The sequence below is a fragment of the Lepidochelys kempii genome, chromosome 21, assembly GCF_965140285.1.
Source record: "Lepidochelys kempii isolate rLepKem1 chromosome 21, rLepKem1.hap1, whole genome shotgun sequence".
In the NCBI taxonomy this organism is placed as follows: Eukaryota; Metazoa; Chordata; order Testudines; family Cheloniidae; genus Lepidochelys; species Lepidochelys kempii.
The window spans coordinates 14642694-14662957 of record NC_136400.1 but is presented as its reverse complement, the minus strand read 5'-3'; the positions used below and the strand labels follow the sequence as shown (position 1 = coordinate 14662957).

The window sequence follows — 20264 nt, the reverse complement described above, 5'->3', positions numbered from 1 at the left end:
AGCAAAGGCTTTTGTTACTGCGTTTCGAACCCTAGCATGTGAGCTCGGTGCCAGCAGGAAGGAGTGGAGCAGTGGACAGGTGTCCCCCATGGCCGTTCGCCTCGCATCCTCTCCCGGTTCGGGGCACGTGTGGCCGGCTGCCCACCGCTGGGTCTCCTCCTGGCAGAGCAGGGCCTGTTGTCATGGGGGTTGTGCTTTGTGTGCGGGGGTTGGAGTATCACCAGGGGGCACCAGTCAGGGGTCAGAGCCCCGCTGCGAAAAGGATGCAGACAGACAAGGTGCAACAAGCGCAGGCAACAAATAACAGGAGGAGGTGGGGAAGGGCGGGTGCCTGCGAAGCCGGTAGGTGACCACACAGCCACCAACTAGCCTAGGGGCCTGCTACCCCCGCTGGTGTCTGCAGGGGACAGCAGCACTCTGGGATCTCAGCAGGGGAAGGTGGAGATCCTTCCTCCTCTGAGCCCTCTGTGGTGCATCTCGCCCCATCTCTCTCGCTTGCTAGTGGGGTGGAGGGGCCAGAGCCCTGCTCCCTGTGACAAGGCAATTGTGTGCCATGGGGACACTGAGATGACTGTGGCATATGGATGCTGCGTTATACGGGGCTGTCACAGGGTGGTCCCCTGAGAGTCCTTTCCAGCTCAGTGGCTGACCACAACCACTCCAGGTCTTCTCAACCTTCACGGTGCTTTGTTATGAACTACCTTCACAATCAAGAGCCAGCTTCCCCCCTTGCTTCTAGGCAAGGGTACAGTAGTCGTAGCAGCAGCCAGTCCTGCCAACTTCTGCCTTCCTTCTGGCTCCCTGCCCTCTCCCAGCACTTCCTTCCTGTTTGCCTACACAGGCCTACCAGCTGGGGACACTTCCACCCCGTTAGCCCCTCAGCTGGGTCGTCCCTCAGTTAATTGGTCACCTCTGCCAACAGCTTGTCTTTCAATCAGCGCTCGCTTCATAGCAGCGGGTGAGGAGCTGAGTCAGCGCATCCCATTACAGGGGCCCCGATGCATCTCTGACCCAGCCGTCCAAGGTTACGAGGCATTGCCTTTACTGGGACGCAGTGCATTGTGGGGGCCTGACATTTCCATGGCATGGTGATACTGTCTTACGGGGCGTTGGCATTCCTATGACACAGCTGCACTGCCTTCAGGGGCAATGACCTTTCTGCGACGTAGCTCGACCCACTAACGTTCCTTTGATCTCGCCATGCCGCAGTCTGATGCACCGGTGTTTCTGCGACGTAGTGGTGCCTAGGTCCTCGATACTCCTGTGAACTAGCTGTGCGACGCTCGAGGGAGCAATGTGTGTGATACAGCCGAGCTGCATTGCGGGGTGCCGGGGTTTTCGGGACGTGTCGACGCAGCGTTGTTGGACACTGACCGTTTCTGTGAAAAAGCCGCGCTGCAGGATAGACCCATCACATTTCTGTGTGACAGGGTCGATTCTTATTGTGGGCGCGGACATTTCTGCAACCCAGCGGTACCGCGTGCTGGGTCATTGTAGTGGGGCGGTCACCCTGCTCCGGCCCTGAAAGGGTTAAAAGCCAGCCCTTGGAGAGGGCTGGGGCGGAGAGCCAATCAGAAAAGGCTGGGAGGCAGCCAATCAGGGCCAGGCTGGGCCCTATAAAATGGCTGCAGGGCCAGACTGCAGGCAGTCTCTCTCCAGCTTTGGAGTGAGATGGGCTGGAAGGAGACATGGGTACTTTGGACAGTGCTGGTGAAGGGCAGGAGCAGCTGGGGAAGCTCCAGCCTGGCAAACCCCCCGGCAGAGGCCTTGCTGTTAGGGCTGGAGGAGGTATTAGGGCTGTGGGGAAGCAGCCGGGGGAGGAAGAGGCAGCAGGTCTAACCCCCTTGCCGATGACGAGTGGCCACTTCAGACTGCAGTTTGCCCCTGAGGGAAGGGGCTAGATGAAGACTGGCAGTGGGTCATTGAGGCACGATGGGCTTGGGGGATTGGGGTTCCCCAGACAGGGAAGGACCCTGAGTGTGGGGGTACTGCCACGGGGCAGTACCCAGGAGAAAGGGCACCATGGGCCGGGAGGGATGCGGGGCCTGAAGTATAGTGGTGGAGATCGATCATGAAAGACAAGTAGTGACAACAGGAGAAACACTGGCCAGCAGGAGGCGCTCTGAGGTTGGGATGAGTTAATTCCTGAACGACCAGCAGGAGATGCCGTGGCGGTAAGTGCTTGACCTGTTACACTCATTGATATTTAATCAAAGCAATGCTGCTTCATGGGGCATGGATACTCCTGAGCGATGGTATTGGTGTGATATTAAGCAGTGCTGTGTTATGGGCCACTGCTATTTGTCGGACAACCCGGTGCTGCATTCTGTCACGCTTCCCGTTGCTGCATTTTGGGGTATGTGGATTTCTGTGTCATAGTGGTGGTTTATGGTAGGGCTTCTCAGCATATAAAAGCCAGGGCCAGCGTTAGGGGGCAGCACGCAGGTATGGCCTACAGTCATGGCGTCGTTGGGCATTCAGATTTCTGGGGTGTAGCGGTGCTTCATTAAGGGACACTTCTGAGACATTTTGATTGTATTCCGAGTTTCTAAGGCTAGAAGTGATCACTGTGATCGTCTAGTCAGATCTCCTGAATAAGAAGTTCAATAGCTGTACTCTGTTCCATACAGAGGCACTTATCAAGGCCCCGGAACGGGGGACAATGGCCCCATCACTTTTTACTGGCCATAAGGGCGAGTGACGGAGGACAGGTCTTGGGTGGAAGAGGTGGAGCGGGGATTTGGGGGGGGGGGGGAAGAGGTGGTGCAGGGGCGGGGCCTTGCAGGAAGGGGTGGGGCCTCAGGGAGAAGGGGAAGTGCAAGGGTGGCGACTTGGGGAGGGGTGTGTGTGTGAGGCTGGAGACTCTAGGGAAGGGTAGGCATGGGGGGCAGGATCACTGTTCAGGCTCCGGGGTGGGGGGGGGGCCCACTCTTCGAGAGCTTCCACCATTCCTTGAACTTATAGGCTGTGATCAAGTCACCCTTTATTCTTTGTTAAGTGAAACAGACGGAGCTCCATGTATTCTAAGGCATGTGATTTTATTTTTAATGTTAAGGCCAGAAGGTGACATTAGATCATCTTGTCTCAACTCCTCTGTATCGCAGGCCATTACATTTCGCCCAGTTCCCACTGTACTGAGTCCAATACCTGGTGCTTGGCTAAAGCATCTTCCAGAAAGGCATGCAGTCTTGATTTGAAGATCTCCATATTTGGAGAATCCATCACTTTCCTTGATAGCTTGTTCCAATGATTCATCAGCCTCCCTGTTAAAAGATGTGAGCCTAATTTCTAATTTAAATTTGTGTGGCCATCTGCTTTTGTTCTGCCTTCCTCTTCTAGGTCGAAGTCCCCCTTAGTATCCATTATTTTCTCTCCATGAAGATATTTATGCACTGTAATGAAGTCGCATCTCAAACTTCGTTGTGATAAGCAGAGCAGATTGAGCTCTGTCTCTTCCTGTCGGGCATTTTCTCCAGCCACCAAATTTTTATGGCTCTTTTCTGCACCCTCTCCAAATTTTCAATAGCCTTTTAAAAAATGTGGACACCAGAACTGGACACGGTGTTTAGTACCAGTCTCACCAATGCCATTTACAGAGGCAAAATCACCTCCTTCCTCAAAAGTCCCCTGCTTATCCAGCCAAGAATTGCATCCGTGTTTTTTGCCACAGCATCGCACCAGGCGCTCGCATTCAGTTGTACCAAATGATCCGGATCGCTCTGTTTGACGGTCCTGTCCTCATCATTTTCTGTTCGGCCAATTCTTTCATTTGCATATTTTATCAGCCCCGATTTTACATTTACTTCCAGATCACTGATGCAAATGCTGAATGGGATCAGACCTAGTACCAATCTCTGCAGAACCCCACTAGAAACTACCCCTACAATGAAGATTCCCCCTTGGACCACTACTTTTTGAGATTTGTCAATTAGCTAGTTCATAACCAATTTAATGTATGCTTCATTGATATTGTGTAATGCTCTTTCTTTTTTAAATCCAAAATGTTGTGTGGTACTAAATCAGATGCCTTATAAAAATCTCAGTATATTATCTCTGCAGTTAACATACACCCATGTTGACTGGCATTGATTCTATTCCTATTCTTTAATATTTTATCACTTGAATCCTGGATCAGCTTTTCCATTCTATTTTCCAGGTCATCCTGCTTGTCCTTACTGAATATTGGCACAACATTAACATTGTTCCAGTCTTCTGAAATTTCCCTCAAAGAATTATTAAAAATTAATACCAGTGGGCATGCAATCTCTTCAGCCAACATTTTTAAGACTCCTGGGGGCAAGTTTTCCAGGCCCACTGTTTTCAAAAATGTTTATCCCTAGCAGATGTTGTTCAGCATCCTCTTCCATTACTAATGTACTGGAAAGTAATCCATCACCTTCACATGATACAAACACATTATCCTATTTCCTTCCAAATACAGAATGGAAATACTAATAATTCAGAAAAGGTAGAAGTGTTCAATAAGTAACAGTTTTACCAACTAACAATGGTATTGGCACATTGTTAGGACTTCTTTTGTTCCTAGTATACTTTTAAAAAAAATCCTTATTGTACTTTAGCTTCCCTTATCAATTTTCTGTACTTCCTAGCTTCTAATTTGTATTTTGATTGCTCTCTATTTCCACTTTTTTCCATTTGTTATATGTTGCCTTCTTGTTTCTAACCACTGCCTTCATTTTGTCACTGAACCAGGATGGTTTGTAGTGTAGACATCTGGGCTTGGGCTGGAGCCTGGGTTCTGGGACCCTCCCTCCTTGCAGGATCTTGGAGCCTGTGCTGCAGCCCAAGTATCTAAACTACAATTTTATAGCCGGGTGAGCCTGAGTCAGCTGACCCTGGCAATCTGTGGCTGTGCTGTGGGTGTTTTATGGTGGTGTAGTGTGCATCTGTTGTGCTTCTCTCACACATGCACATACAGCTCTCTCAAACAATACCCAGCCCTTTGCATTGGTATTCATCCCCTACTCAAAGCCCTCCACCCACATATGTCAGATTTCTAGCCAGCCTTGCATGTGGCCCGTGCTTTGGGTGGTGGCTCCTGTGTTTCATCTATCTGTTCCATAAAGGAGCTTAATTGCTTTTTACATGCTTCCTGAATGAAGCATGGCTATTATGTCCACTAGCTTCAAGAAGGTTTTACCCAGCCCTGGGCATAATACAGTCACTGACGTTTCTGTGGGGACACTGACACTCCCGCAGCAGCTTCAAATAAATCTGAAACCAGAACATTTTAGGGAGTGCATTTCCCTTGTCTATAGGCTTCGGTTTGCTGCAAGTGGTGGCTAGCTCATTTGCTGCCCCTTCATGCAAAAGGAAATTTCTCATTTTCATTTACTCTGAGAGAACTTTACATTGCACCATACTGCATTTTTTTTACCCACAATGCACTGTTCCATTTGGGAAATTGCAAACTGTGAATCTGGAGGATTTGCTAGAGCATTAGGGATTGGATGAATTTCCCTTTTCTCTTCCCTGGGATAAAATGGATTTGAGATTTGCACAGGATTTGAACTTCTCATCTCCTGCCTTTGTTACCCTTGACAGCCAGTGGCTCCCCACTGCCTCTTAGTCTCTCACTGTGACCCATAATGGTGGAGAATCACCAAAGCCAGATGTTTTTGTTTAGATGCTCGACAGTGATATTGTTAACGTTATTGATCTTTAACTTTTCAACATTAGGTTTCAGTCAACAGCAGATTGAAAAGCATGGATCACTAAAACCCCTCAGAGCTGTGGTCAGGCTTGCCACAGACTCAGGCATGCATCATAGCCAGAATTTTCAAAAGAGCTTAGCACCTACAGTCTAGGATAGACTTTTAAAATACTTCAGCTCCCATTGTTCACCACAGTAAGTTACCAGATTTTCACAAGTGCTCAGCAATATAGGTGCACATTGGACACTGAGATTTTATAAAAATCTGGGCCCCAGTTATGAGTGCTGAGCAACTGAATATTTGGCTTTGAGCAACAATGGTGCAAATATAAATGACACTGGGCCTGATTCTACTTTGCACAAATTGCACGGCTCTGGCAGTGGGAAGGGGCTTTACTGTAGAAGTTACATCTGCTCCAGGTTCCCTTTAGGTTACCAGGGAAGAATTCTGCCTCCCAGCTCTCCCCTTTTACAATATTGCAACAGCTCACAGGGTGATAAAAGCCCCTGAGGTACGTGGAAAATTCCTCCAGTCATCACCCCACAGCACAACAAAGAGGCCTTAATATAAATGGAACCAGGCCCTTTGTGCTAATCCGGAATTTTTCCACTAAATATATTTTTGTTTGGAAATGCTGATGGTTCTGTTTCGAACAATCTCACGGAGAATGGTCGGGCAAACTTTCCGTCTTTCAAAAACATTTGGGGGGCGGGGAAGGGAAAGAAGTTTGGAAATTTTCGGGCTGTCTTTTTGACACTTTTGAAATGAACGGCATATCTCAAAATTGACCGTATAGTAAAACCAAAATTCTTTCAGATGTTAAAGTGTAAAATTGAAATGATGCAAAAAAAGATTTTTGGTTCAGAGACTTGAGACTTTGTCCCAATTTTGACTTCTGCCCCTCCCCCCACCCTCCAATTCAGGGTGGGAAAATTTTCCCACCATCTCACAATTCTCACAGGACAGGGACACTGTTTCCCATCAGTCCTACAGGCACACTTCCAAAAAGGTCCGTTCAAACAGAGTGCCTCTTGAGAGATCCTTAATAAAACCGTGATTCACCGGCAGCGCTGGGGGGTTTGGACAGAGCTAATCTTGTTAGAGAAACTGGACAGCTTATACAATAAGGGGATGGAGGAAACACATTTAATGTCCTGTATTGGGTTGTTGGGGAAAGCAGCTACATCTCATTAAATCTTAAACCAGGTCTAAACTACAGAGTTAGGTCAACACAAGGGCAGCTTACATTGTCCTAACTATGGAAGTGTCTACACTTCCACATCTCTCCTGCCCAGCGGCACTGCCCAACTACACTGACCTAAACTCCTTCACCTCCAAGTGGTGTAGTTAGGTCCATGCAGTGTCAGTGTGTAGACGCTGAGTTGCTCATGTCAACTGTTACTGGCTTTCAGGAGCCCTCCCACAATGCCCCATTCTCACAGTACAATCGATACAAGTCCTCCTGGTTAGGACACACACCGCCAGCACAAAGAGCAAAGTGTCAACACACACAAGCGAAGTAATTACTGCGATGGCTGTATGCTGTCATAAGTTAGGTCAACTTACTTCTGTAGTGTAGACATGGTCTTACGTGGCAGATGGATCCAAATTGGCTTGGATATGAACATTCCTGGGGCTTGAACTGTCTCAAAGGCCATGAACAAGAGTAACAAACACTGCATAGAGCTGGAAGAGGGTTTGGTGGGGCCCACAGGGAGCAGCAGTGTTAGAAAGGGCCTGTTTAACATACTGTTTAATGAGCAGGGCAGAAGGGAGTAAAGGGCACGTGAGTGAAATTTGTAGGTGATACTAAACTGGGAAGAATTGCAAACACCAGTTAGGGCAGGGAAATAACTGGTTTGACTCTTCTCATTTACAACATGTTTACACCTGTGTAACTCCATTGGCTTGACTCCTGATTTACACCTGTGGAAGTGAGAACAGACTCAAGCTATGTCTACACTTAAACTGCAACAGTGGCATAGCTGCAGTGCTTCAGTGTAGCCACTCACTTCGGCGCGAGGAGGGGTTCTCCCATCATTGTAATGAATCTACCTCCCCAAGAGGCGGTAATTAAGTCCACGGAAGAATTCTTTGGTCCTCCTAGCACTGGCTACACAGGAGGTTAGGTTGGCTTAACTAAATCGCTGAGGGGGGTGGGTGGGTGTGTGGATTCTTCACACCTATGAGCAATATAGCTGGGTTGACGTAGCTTTTTAGTATAGATCTGGCCTCAGGTCTTGCATTCCAGGACCTTAGTAGCCCTGTTGTGGCTTCTGCCCACTCCTGAGAAGCTCTGATCTATGTATGAGAGCATATTCAGCTAGAGCTGGCATGTCAGGACACCAAAACTGTTTGTGAATTTAGGTCAAATGTGGTGAGTTATTTTTAACTGGGGGAGGGGGGGGGAAACCACTGACAAAATATTTTTGGAAATGTCAATGTTTTGTTTCAGAAAGGAAAGATTTTGACTTTGTTTCCAAATTCAGCTAATTAAAAAAACCCCAAAAAGGTGAAAAATGCTTGGAAAAAAATGAACTGAAACTAAAAAAAGGAATTTATCCAAGGTCGAACGAAAAGTTGTTTGACTTGAAATGAAATGTTTGGAGCTTTCCATTTTGGTGAGAAATACCAAAAACACTTCAAGTTTGGTTCAAACCGAACTATTTGACCTTTTTCGGTTTGGGGGGCCATACTGGTCAGCCATAGGTTCAGCCCGGCCTTGGTACTGACACGAAGGGATAGGTACATTAGAAACACACCCACCAGCCAGATCAGAGAACTAGAGAGAGACCGCTTGTCATCAAGTGGCTTATAGGCATCACAGCCAAGGAGAGTTCTGAAAAGGATTTTGCAGGAGGAGAATGAGGTGGCTTTGTGGCTCTTTATCCCGAGCGTGAGGGGCAGCCTGGGGGAAAGCACAGAGGTTCTTGTTTGAAAACATGATGGAGGTTGGCAGGAGTCGATATCCAGATGCTGAATGAGAGATGATAGGTGGGTGGGGATGGGTGGGCTTCCTATGAAGGTCGGTGCCTATGGAAAGAATCTCTGGGTGGCAAACGTTACTTGGCTTCAGGGAATGAGCCAGCCCTGCAGGATGCTGCTGCCACCCCTCTGCCTGCCTTTACCACGCCTCTCAGCAGTTACCACTGCAGCAGACCCCTCACCACTTCCTGACTCTGATCTGCAATGATGGGAGCTCTGGTGTCTCCAGAGGAGATAGCAGAGTTGAGCTTGTCCCTTAGCGAGAAGGGCCTGAGCCCTAGCCCTGCATACCCCAAACAGATGTGGGGGTGTCTGAGGGCTGGAGATAGCCCTAGCTTATCTTCTTGGAGTGGACTGACACCCCTTCCAAGGAGAGCAGTTTCCCATTCGTGCTCCCAGGGGGGTGAATTCCCTAGCTCGGGTTTCATGGGCTGCTTGGAAATATGGTTCCAATCTCCTGTGGGGAAGGGGTGAACTGTAATACTGGGAGGAGAGGGGGCCTCTGGTCCCGAATTAGCTGCCATTGTCAGCATCACTGTGAGAGGAGTCGTCTCCCCTCTAAATGAAAGCAAAGGGGAGAGGCTCCATCTGCTTGAACTTCATGGTATTTTGGCTTCCAAGGATGCATTTAATGGAAGGAATCTGCCCACCAGGGGGGTGACCTTCAAGAGAGCTTGGAAGGGAAGGGGGAGTTCAGCAGGGAGGAGGCTGCTGATTGACAATTAGCATGGAAATGCAGCACCATGGGCACAGGGGGATCATTGTGTCTTGGGTGTGCCACGTTAAGTGGCCAAAGAAGCTAATGACAAAGAACAGGACAGCCAGTTCCCCCCTGCTCCTGATTTATTACCCCCCATAACTCTCCCCACCATGGGGTGAATAGGACACTGCCAGCTGGTGTGGGTGGCTTCTTCCCCAGAAACCTCCCCGACTCTTGCCCCCCTCCTTGCTGCTGAGTGTGACATGTGCAAGCCCCTACCTGGCCCTGTCATGGGCGTGTAGCTCAGTGATAGAGTGTTTGACTGAGGATCACGTGGTCCTTGGTTCAGATCCAAGTGCCCCCTTACAAGCTTAGTCTGGGAGGGAAGGGACTGCAGGGCTCTGCTCTGGGTCACCCTGCTGGGGGGCCCAGCAAGGTGGGGCACAGTCTGGGAGAAGGTAGCACATCCGTATCCACAGCCATGGACACATACACAGCCACAAAAGTATGCACGCACCCCATTGTGATGTGTGCGCACCCACAGGCTGACCAGCCTGCGCACGGATGCCTGTAAACACACATGCAGACACACTCGACACCTGTGTGTGCAGAACAGCACCTCTGCATATGTAAAAGCCCAGAAGCATACTGTCGAATAAGGGCATGCAGCAGTCTAACCCATTTTGACTCTCCTTTTTAAAACCCCAACTGCAGAGCCAAGGGTGCAGAGGGGACATGTCCCCTTTCGTCCATTGCAGGACATCCTCGCCTCCCCCCCCAGCCCATTTCAGAGCAGCCTTCTATCTCTCCCTCTCTCATGTATCTGGTACATTCCAATCTACCTGAGAACTGGCTGCTGTTCGAATGCCCCCCCCCCCCATGCATCCTCTCTTCACCTGCAGGGGAACCCCCAAGATTCCTGGTGCAGGAACCAGCATTGCCTCTGGTTTTGTGTGGTGGCTGTTTAAACTAGCCAGGGGCGGCAGCTCTGGAAGCTTCTCCCCCTGCTCCCCCCTCCCCCCGTAGTCTCCTTCCCCCCCGGCATTCTCTCCCCAGGTGGAAATGGCCGTCAAAGGGAGCAGTTTCACCCAATCGCACTCCCCGGTGACAAACAGCCCGGCTTGCCGGGCAGCTGACGTACTGCGCAGGCCGGAACCTGCCTCTTCGCCCGCACATTAAAGAGACGACCCTGTGCTATTTATGCTGTCGGAGGCCTAATTATGGGAGCAATTTTGGATTCCAGCGGTGGGGCAGGGGGTTGAGTTGGGGCTGGGACCAGCACAACCGCACATGGCCAGCGGTGAGTGGGCATGCCTGGTGCCGATCCCAGAAGCGTCCTACAGCCCACAGTCTTTGGCCTTTTTCAAAACACTCGCTGAAATATACGTGGCAGCTTCTGAAATGAATTTGTCAGTTAGCACCCAGTTCACACCCACGTCTTTAAAAAAGGAACTGGATTTCTTGCCAGTTTTTAATTCCTACATCCCCTATCATACCTATGCCCGATCTCAGGTACTGGTGGCTGAGTTTTACACCTGACGAGGGCATCGGGAGGACCTGTGAAAGCCCTTCACCCCCAGCCATTGGGTGGCACCACTGCCATGGATGTGCTGCCATGTCTCATGAGTCTCATGGGCTTTCATGTTAAAGCCCCAGCTCCTGGAGTCATGTGAATAAATGAGGCTCACCGGTTTCCTTAAAAATAAAAGTAAGTTTCTAGACCTCATGGTTGCAGAACAGAGCTTGAAAATGTGACTGCAGTGATTAGCTTTAAAATCCGGTTTCAGAGTAACAGCCGTGTTAGTCTGTATTCGCAAAAAGAAAAGGAGGACTTGTGGCACCTTAGAGACTAACCAATTTATTAGAGCATGAGCTTTTGTGAGCTACAGCTCACTTCATCAGATGCATATCGTGGAAACTGCAGCAGACTTTATATATACACAGAGAATATGAAACAATACCTCCTCCCACCCCACTGTCCTGCTGGTAATAGCTTATCTAAAGTGATCATCAGGTGGGCCAGTTCCAGCACAAATCCAGGTTTTCTCATCCTCCACCCCCTGGATTTGTGCTGGAAATGGCCCACCTGATGATCACTTTAGATAAGCGATTACCAGCAGGACAGTGGGGCGGGAGGAGGTATTGGTTCATATTCTCTGTGTATATATAAAGTCTGCTGCAGTTTCCACGGCATGCATCCGATGAAGTGAGCTGTAGCTCACGAAAGCTCATGCTCTAATAAATTGGTTAGTCTCTAAGGTGCCACAAGGCCTCCTGTTCTTTAAAATCTGGAGATTTTAGAAACTAATCTCATGATTTTTGGGAGACCCAGCTCAGGACTGTTGAACACATGAAGCTGGTGATGCTGCTCCAGTGTGCTGGCATCAGGCACCGGCAAGCAGTACCAAGGAGGCAGATACATACCACCTTGAGGAGGCGACAGGGCGGCCAAGGCATTGGGTTTAGGCTCAGGAGATCTGGCTTCGGTTCTTGGCTCTGACAGAGCCCCCATGTGATCATGGGAAGGTCACGTGTCCTCTCTGTGCCTGAGTCACCATCTGTAAAAGTGACTGTAACAATTAGAACTGCTCAGAGAATGGAGCAGAGGAGTGGGGGAGGGCTCTACGTAAATGCTAGAATTTCCCTCGAAAAACCAAAAGGCCAAAATCCATGTGAACGGAGTCATAGAGTTCAAGGCCAGAAGGGACCACCAGATCTGACCTCCTGTATCGCATAGGCCCCCAGCCCCACCCTGCCACCCCACACCAAGCCCCACCACCAGAATTAGTCTAACGTTTTATAGCCCTCAGAAGACTCAACTATTGTGTGCTACAGGCAAAGAATAGGAGGGACTGAGGTGCCAGCAATGCCCCAGGCCCTAGCAAGGGCAGGGCATTGATTTAAGTGAAATATATCCAGATGGACCCTCTTTGAATTTTACTGAGATTGTGGCCTCAATGACATCTTGTGGCAGTTAGTTCCACAGGCCAATCCACATTGTGTGAAAAAGGGTTTCTTTTATTAGTTTTGACTTTGCCACCTTTTGATGTCATGTCCCCTTGTTCCCATGTTGTGAGATGACAGACGTTCCCGCTCTCCCTTCTGCAGAGCGTTTGCCACTTTGTATTCCTTTACTGTGCCCCCTTTTCATTCACCTCCCCGCTAAGGTAACCATCTCAATCATTACTGTCTCTCCTCATGTGGGAGTTTTTCCCTGCCCCGATCATTCTTGTCACCTGTCTCTGAACCCTGTCTTCCTCTAAGAACATAAGAGTGGCCATCCTGGGTCAAATCAATGGTCCATCTAGCCCAGTATCCTGTCTTCCAACAGTGGCTGGTGCCAGATATTTCAGAGGAAATGAAGAGAACAGGGCAATTATTGAGCGATCCATCCCATGCCGTCCAGTCCCAGCTTCTGGCAGTCAGAGGTTTAGAGACACCTAGAACATGGGGTTGCATCCCTGACCATCTTGGCTTATAGCCATTGCTGGAGCTATCCTCCATGACCTGATCTAACTCCCTTTTTTTGAACCCAGTTATACTTTTGGCCTTTCATAACATCCCCTGGCAATGAGTTCCACAGGTTGACGGTGTATTGTGTGAAGTACTTCCTTATGCTTGTTTTAAACCTGTTGCCTAATAATTTCATTGTGTGACCCTTGATTCTTGTGTGATGTGAAGGGGTAAACAGCACTTTTTTTCTCCAGACCAGTCGTGATTTTATAGACCTCTGTCATCTCCCCCCTTCTCTCTTCCAAGCGGCAACGTCCCAGTCTCTTCAATCTCTTCTCAGACGGAAGCTGTTCCGTGCCCCTAATAATTTTTGTTGCCCTTCTCTAATTCTAATACCTTTTTTAAGATGGGCGACCAGAACTGTGGACAGTATTCCAGTGTGGGCACCCCATGGATTTATGTGGTGGCATCATGATATTTTCTGCATTAGTCTCTATCCTGTTGCTTATTCACTCAAAGTCTCCTGTGGCAATGGGTGTGATCCAGGGCACCCAAACCCCCCTGAGCTCTGGAGGAGTTTGGAGCTGGCTATGAACTCGTGGCTCTGCTCTGTGCTTCGACAGTGATGGTGATAAATTGGAAGGAGTTCAAAGAGGCGAGACCCCAATGAGCAGGGATTTGGAGAGACTGACCTATGGGGAAAGCATTAAACCTGCGCAGTCTGGCGAAGCGGTGGGGGCATGCTAACAGGCAGGTGCCAGCCAGGGCAGAGAGAGTGGCAAAAGAGGGCATAGGAACAGAGGGGAGAATAACCCCAGCAGCAGCATGGTCTCTGTGTCCTAGCAAGGGGGGGTCGTTCCCACACTGCTCTGCCATCACTGCCAGCAAAGCCGGGTTTCTCCTTGCAGTCACGGTTAGTGGCTATCTTTATGGAGGAAAAAGAGTCAAGGCCTCTTACAATGGCAGAGACAAGCCTCATTTCCTCTCTCCTGCCTTAGTGGCTGTAGCGCAGAGTCCTCCCCCAGTGGGGCATGGAATGGCCCCAGCCATGGGTTATCACTGGGGACTGAGTTTGGGTCCTTCCCTGCTAGAAGCATGAGCCTCCCTCACCATTAGCCGGCAGCAGTAGTAGGCCATTATCCCCTCACGTGGGTTAGCCACTAGAGGGGAACACTAATGAACAGGGTACTGAGCGCGAGTCTCACGTTCAGCATTCAGACAGGTTTCAGAGTAACAGCCGTGTCAGTCTGTATTTGCAAAAAGAAAAGGAGGACTTGTGGCACCTTAGAGACTAACCAATTTATTTGAGCATCAGCTTTCGTGAGCTACAGCTCACTTCATCGGATGCATATCGTGGAAACTGCAGCAGACTTTATATATACACAGAGAATATGAAACAATACCTCCTCCCACCCCACTGTCCTGCTGGTAATAGCTTATCTAAAGTGATCATCAAGTTGGGCCATTTCCAGCACAAATCCAGGTCCAACTTGATGATCACTTTAGATAAGCTATTACCAGCAGGACAGTGGGGTGGGAGGAGGTATTGTTTCATATTCTCTGTGTGTCTATAAAGTCTGCTGCAGTTTCCACGGTATGCATCCGATGAAGTGAGCTGTAGCTCACGAAAGCTCATGCTCCAATAAATTGGTTAGTCTCTAAGGTGCCACAAGTACTCCTTTTTCGTTCAGCATTCAGTCGTATCCACAGTCTTCTCCTAGGCTGTAGCAAGAGGCACAAGATGCAAGTTAAGTGTCCCCTGACAAAGCACCGGCATTACAGAGATGTTGATGTGACACTGGCTCCTCTTTTCTGCAGGCGCCTCTCTGGAAACCAGCTCTCCCAGATCCCAGGAGAAGCCTTTTGTGGCCTCTACAGCCTGAAGATCCTGTAAGTACTGCGTTTCCCCAGGCACTGCCGTTGCACTCTTGCAGGGCCATTGTCCCAGGGGGTCGCACATGACGTGGGACTCTGCTCCGTTCAGAGGCAGCTGCCAAGCCGCAAGGCATCCAGTTACCAGTTTCTGAATCCACACGGGTTAAAGTGCCCAGCCAAATGATCCTGTGGCAGCTCCAGGGCATGCTGGGGGCTCTGTCCTGCTGGGGGTCACAGCTCCTGTCTGCATCGTTTTCTGTGTGTTCTGCAGGATTGTACAAGAATAGAGAGATTCCCCGCCCTGGGGCGAGTCCAGGCAGAAGGCCTTTCTGGGCTCTGTTTCAAACCCTGGCTGTGGGGAACTTTTGGCTTAGCTCGTTGTTTGCTCTGACCCAGCTTGCAGTGTTCAGAGAGGAAGGGTTACTCGGTGGTTCGAGCAGTAGCCTGGGATGGGGGAGAACCTGGCTCAAGTCCTGATCTGTTGCGTGACCTTGTATAGAGTAGATTGCCACGCTGCAGCTCAGCTCCACGACATGTGTGCCCCTAGATCACGATACTGCCTGGGAACCAGAGACTGGCCCAGTCCTGAGATCCTTACGCAGGGGAGTTTTGCCTGAGTACCCACTGCGTCAGATGCTTGTGTGATTTGTCTGTACTTCGTAACTTCTTCACAGGTTGTGTAAACTTTCCTCAGCCCCGCATCACACCCTGCTCCCTCTTACCTGGCCTTGTCTTCCTGAGAAGGAGGCCTAGCAATCCCTAGCCAGCATCTTTCTGGCACAAGACAGCCGCCTTCCCCCTCATCCTCAGTGCAACATCAAGACCCAGAAAACCCCTGCTGGGTCTCCTCGCAGCCAATCACCCAAGCCCTCCCAATGGGAAGGGGTGTGGGGCTAGGGATGGCCCAGTGGGCAGAGACAGATGGACAGAGGTTACCAAATTCACAGGGTAGAATGCATCACTGCAGAGATGGGGTCTTCCCAGAATGCATCACTGCAGAGATGGGGTCTTCCCAGACTGGAATATGCCTGACTCTTTGCTGCTCTGAGAGGGTCCGGCACAACCTCTGCTCTGCTATCCAGCTGCCCATCCCTCTCTTCTCTCAACAAACACTTCTGAACATCTCTCCTGCAATAAACATTTCACCCCGGAGGCGATGTTTTGAACTCGACCGCACTGTGAAATCAGTGCAACCGGCATGGTTTATACGAAGCGAGCAGGTACAAACCTGCTCCCAGGATTAGAGAGTGCAGCCCTGTTTACTAGGTCTTCTGAAGATATAAAGTATGAATTCTGCCCTAAATCTCTGGGCTTAGCAATCAGATGCTTCTTTATCCATAGCCTGCATTAGGCAACGTATCAAAGGAACTGAGGAAAAACCGCAGCTCATCCACCCAGTTTCAACAAGGGGAACTTTCTACTCCAGGAACTCCTGGGTTTTGAAAGCCTCTTTTCAGCCATTTATATTTGACTGACTCCCAGCCAGCTGCTGACGCAGAATGTAGGAACATCCTAGGAAGGATGTGTTACTTCCTGAGTTTGCACAGCACCCCCTGCAAGCTAATGGGGAGCCAGCTCTGCCTCTCCAGACACCAGCACAGATTGTGTGACACCCTGTGACAATCCCCGGGAGATGCCAGGCTGGGGCCTCGGGCAGAGAGGCGAGGAAGGGAAATGCACATGGGGACTGGATCCTCCAAACGCTTACTCCAAGGCTGCCATCTGCATCGCTGTATTCCTTTGCCGTTGAGGCAGGGGGCGAAGGCTAATTCTAGCTCTTCATGCCGACACTGGCCATTTTTTTTGCTAGGATCCCTCCCCGCCTTATGGAACAAGACCTCAGGGCTAGCTCTCAGCACAGGCCCAGCATGCAGCCGCGTGGGGCCCTGCTTTGCAGCACCCAGGCCAGGGACCGAGGGGGACTGTGTGAGGAGGCGAATCCAGGCTTGACGCAACCCAGGAGGCCCCACGCATGTTAAAGCCATGGGGCCATGCAGTCTCCCCTGCAGCCCAGAAGGGGGCGCTGACAACCTGAAGGTGCATCCTTCAGACCGACTTTCCGTACCTTGGGCTCCATTTGCCTGGGCATGGTGGCTGCAGTTTGCTCTTCTCACCCCCAGCCCCCCAATCCAGCACTGACAAGGTCACCCCCGCGCCCCCCCCCCGGGACGATATCTGACAAGCACCTCCACCCTCTTGCAGAGAGCCCATGTGGGAGAAGGCAAAGAGGATTAAAATCCCCACCCCACCTCTGCCACCTCCATCATAGGAAAGATGCCAGCTGGTTGCTGTCTATGCAGCTGTAGGGAATGCCCAGCTCCCTGGGGGACAAGACACCCCCTTAAACCCCACGTGGGTCACCGGGGCTGCAGTCGTGTATGGAGGGAAGCTTCTGAATCTGGCTGGGAGGCAGAGGTTCCTTGGCGGGGGGGAGAGACAGCTAGCTGGCTCCATGAGACCGACCCCCTCTGGGGTGAGTCCAGGCTGAAGGAATCTTTCCAGGCACTTAGTTTCAAACCCTGCTGGATGTGGGGAGCTTTTGGCTCAGCTGGTTATTTTGCTCCAACCCAGTAGTTAGAGCAGTCGCCTGGAATGTGAGACCCTGGTTCAAATCCTTGTTCTGCCTAGTCAAAGTGCCAGAGAATCCCCCTGTGACCTTGGGTTAGTCAATTAGCCTCCCTGTGCCTCCGTTCCCCATCTCAGCAACTTAGGCTTGAACTTGAGTTGCTACCCCATAGGGCAGCCTAGGATTGAACTTGAGCTGCTAACCCGAGTTAAAAGCCAAGTTGTCCTGTCTCTTCTTATCCCTTGAAGACCTGGACTTCGCAGATGATGTCACTCTCCTACCACATACCCAACACCATACACAAGAAAAAACAACTCGACTCAGTGCATTGGACTGACAATCAACCGCAGTAAGACAGAGATCATGACCTTCAATATTGCCTCACCATCACCAATACAGCTAGAGGATCGTGTTCTCACCAATGTAGAAACATTCACATACTTGGGCAGCACCCTCAGCCAGGATGGTGGAACAAGCCAGGACGTCTGGAACAAAATCAATAAATCCAGGAACACCTTCAGGAGCTTAAATACAATCTGGAAATCATCCAAATACAACACCGAAACCAAACTCAAGATTTATCAGAGCTGCATACTTTCAACACTACTTTATAGTGTAGAATGCTGGGGAATGAGAGTGTATGCCATGTCCAAACTGTCTTCACTCCATAAAACCTGCCTCAAAAAAATCCTCCTTATCTTTTTGGCCTAGAACAATCTCCAGCCAAGATCTGTTCACACAGTGCAGCCAAGAGGATCTGAGCACCATCATTGCCAGGAGGTGTTGGAGATGGATCAGTCAGTGCCTCAGACAGAAATGGATTCCATCACCAGAGTAGCGATAAGATGGACACCTGAAGGCATGCAAAAACGAGGCCACCTGAAAACAACATGGCAAAGAGCTGTGGAGTCACCGCTGAGGAACCATTGAAAGACTTGCTGGAAACAGACAAGAGTGGGAGAGCATTGTCATGGCCCTAAATGCCCGAGGCGTAACAGGAACATGATGATGATTGATGTCCTGTCTTCACTGTCATGTTAAGAACACACTGTTTTCCAGTGTAGACATGTATCCTGCAGTAAGTGGCCCCCAGGTGCTTGTCCCTCTCCCAGCATTGATCACCGTTCCAGTGGTTCCCAGCGTCTTTGATATCTCTGCGTAGACAGGCTCATTTCTTATGTTCCTGCTGAAGGTCTGTGCCTTGCTCACCTCACAGCAGAGATTGACCAGGCTGGGTTCCTCTGACCAGCTAGCAGGGCATCAGGTGCTAGGGCTGTCTAAGTGCTGGGTGTAGCTAACACACGATAGGGTTAGCTCTGTTTCCAGTTGAGCAGGCCACATGGAAAGAGAAGGTTAAAGGCCGAGCAGCTGTATTTGAACCAGGAGGTTTCTTCCGATGCCTGGGAACCAAATGGGAATGGAAGGGCCAGGACACACAGGCATAAGGGATTGTGGGATATCATTGGCGGACTCTCTGAACGTGAGCCTGGTGATCTGGGCTTCTGCTATGTCCCCAATGCAAAATGAGCAGGCTTGAATCTGTGCCACAGTGGGACGTGGGCTCAGACCTGTATCCAGGGCAAATCCCCAGGCCTGTGTCCTGAGAGACTTCTGGTACGTGTCAGAAGGCTTTGTGTGTGGACAGTAGCAGGGTTTGGGCTTACAACCTGGGCTCAGACTCAGGTTTATGAAGTGTAGACATAACCCTTCTCTGGGTCTGTGCAGCACCTACTGCAATGGGGCCCCAATCTTGGCAGGGGCTGCTAGACACTAGTAAGGTATCAGTTTTGCCATTTTATGGATGGGGAAACTGAGGCACGGGGACTGAAGAAAGAGATTTATAGGAAGGGCCGATTATCACACATCTGCTTATGGTGGGGTTCTTAAACCTTCCTTTGAAGCTGATAACTGTCAGAGACGCAAGATGGGAGTAGCTGGGCGTTGGGTTTGATCCAGGGTGGCAGTTCCTCTGAAGTGATTTGCCTGAGGTCACACAGTGAGTCAGTGGCAGAGCTGTGACTAGAACTCTGGCGCCCTAATACCCAACCCTCGTTCCGGCCGTGAGAGCTCTCAGCTCCCCTTGCCACTTGATCTCTGCATCACACTCCCTGCCATGAAGCCTATTCTGAGCCAGCTACTCTGATCCTTGGTGTGATGCCCCAAAGCACTGCGCCACTGAATGAGGACAGCAAGAGAGGCACCCCTGCCCCCCCTCCCCCCCCCCCCAACCCAAAGGGACGGAGGAATCATTTCACTGGGCTATTGGGCCATATTCAGTGCTTGTGGAGTCACCTGCATGTGTGTGAAGTTGGTGTGAAAAGGCTTCCCTTTGATTGGGTAGCTTTCGCACCCGTCCTATCAGACAATGTCCTGGCCTCGGTTACACATGGCTTTGCCACCATGAGCACAACGCCTCTGTCCTTCCCGGACTACCTGGGCTTCCCATAGATCAGCGAGTCAAGCTCAAGGGCTCAGTCCTTGTCAAGACTCACCCTGGATCTGGGCCATTGAATCTAAAGGATTGTGTAAAGCTCTGGGATCGCAACAGTGCGTAAGAGTTCTGCTGCCCAGGTTCAACAGAACTTTCTATCACAAGGGGAAAAACTCATCCCAGCAGGAGACAGAGCTTTCAAGAGGGCCAGACACAGACTGAGGAACAGTCCCCCACAGGAACACTGGACCTTCTCAAACCGCACTGCCTTCTGCTCCAAGTGCCAGGCACACATCTCCGTCTGGTCTCCTCTGATATAAGGAGGTGATACCCAGAGATTCGATTTATAGATATCAACAGGCATGAGCTATCCAAAGGCACCAGCAATCCAGGCACAACCGGCATCCCAGGGCCTGAGCTGCCTTAGAAATACTTTAATGTGTGTAGTTGTTTGAGGTGAATTTCATTCTGCTGAAGTTTGATGTATTGAAAACTATTGACATGGTAGGCTGTCACTTTAGATGCTCAGTGTCTTTTCCTTGTCCTGCTTGCAAGGTAGGAGGCTCTATAGGGAAGCAT

The 20264-nt window shown here is 50.2% G+C and overlaps 1 protein-coding gene across 3 annotated transcripts in view; it reads left to right on the top strand.

Moving 5' to 3' along the window:
* Positions 1 to 20264, top strand: part of LGR6 (leucine rich repeat containing G protein-coupled receptor 6) — a 206248-nt gene that overhangs the window by 76103 nt on the left and 109881 nt on the right. For all 3 annotated transcript variants that reach the window (XM_073320016.2, XM_073320018.2, XM_073320017.2), the window contains exon 3: positions 14632 to 14703. In XM_073320016.2, coding sequence (XP_073176117.2) covers positions 14632 to 14703 — 72 coding nt within the window. The remainder of the gene's footprint in view (positions 1 to 14631; positions 14704 to 20264) is intronic.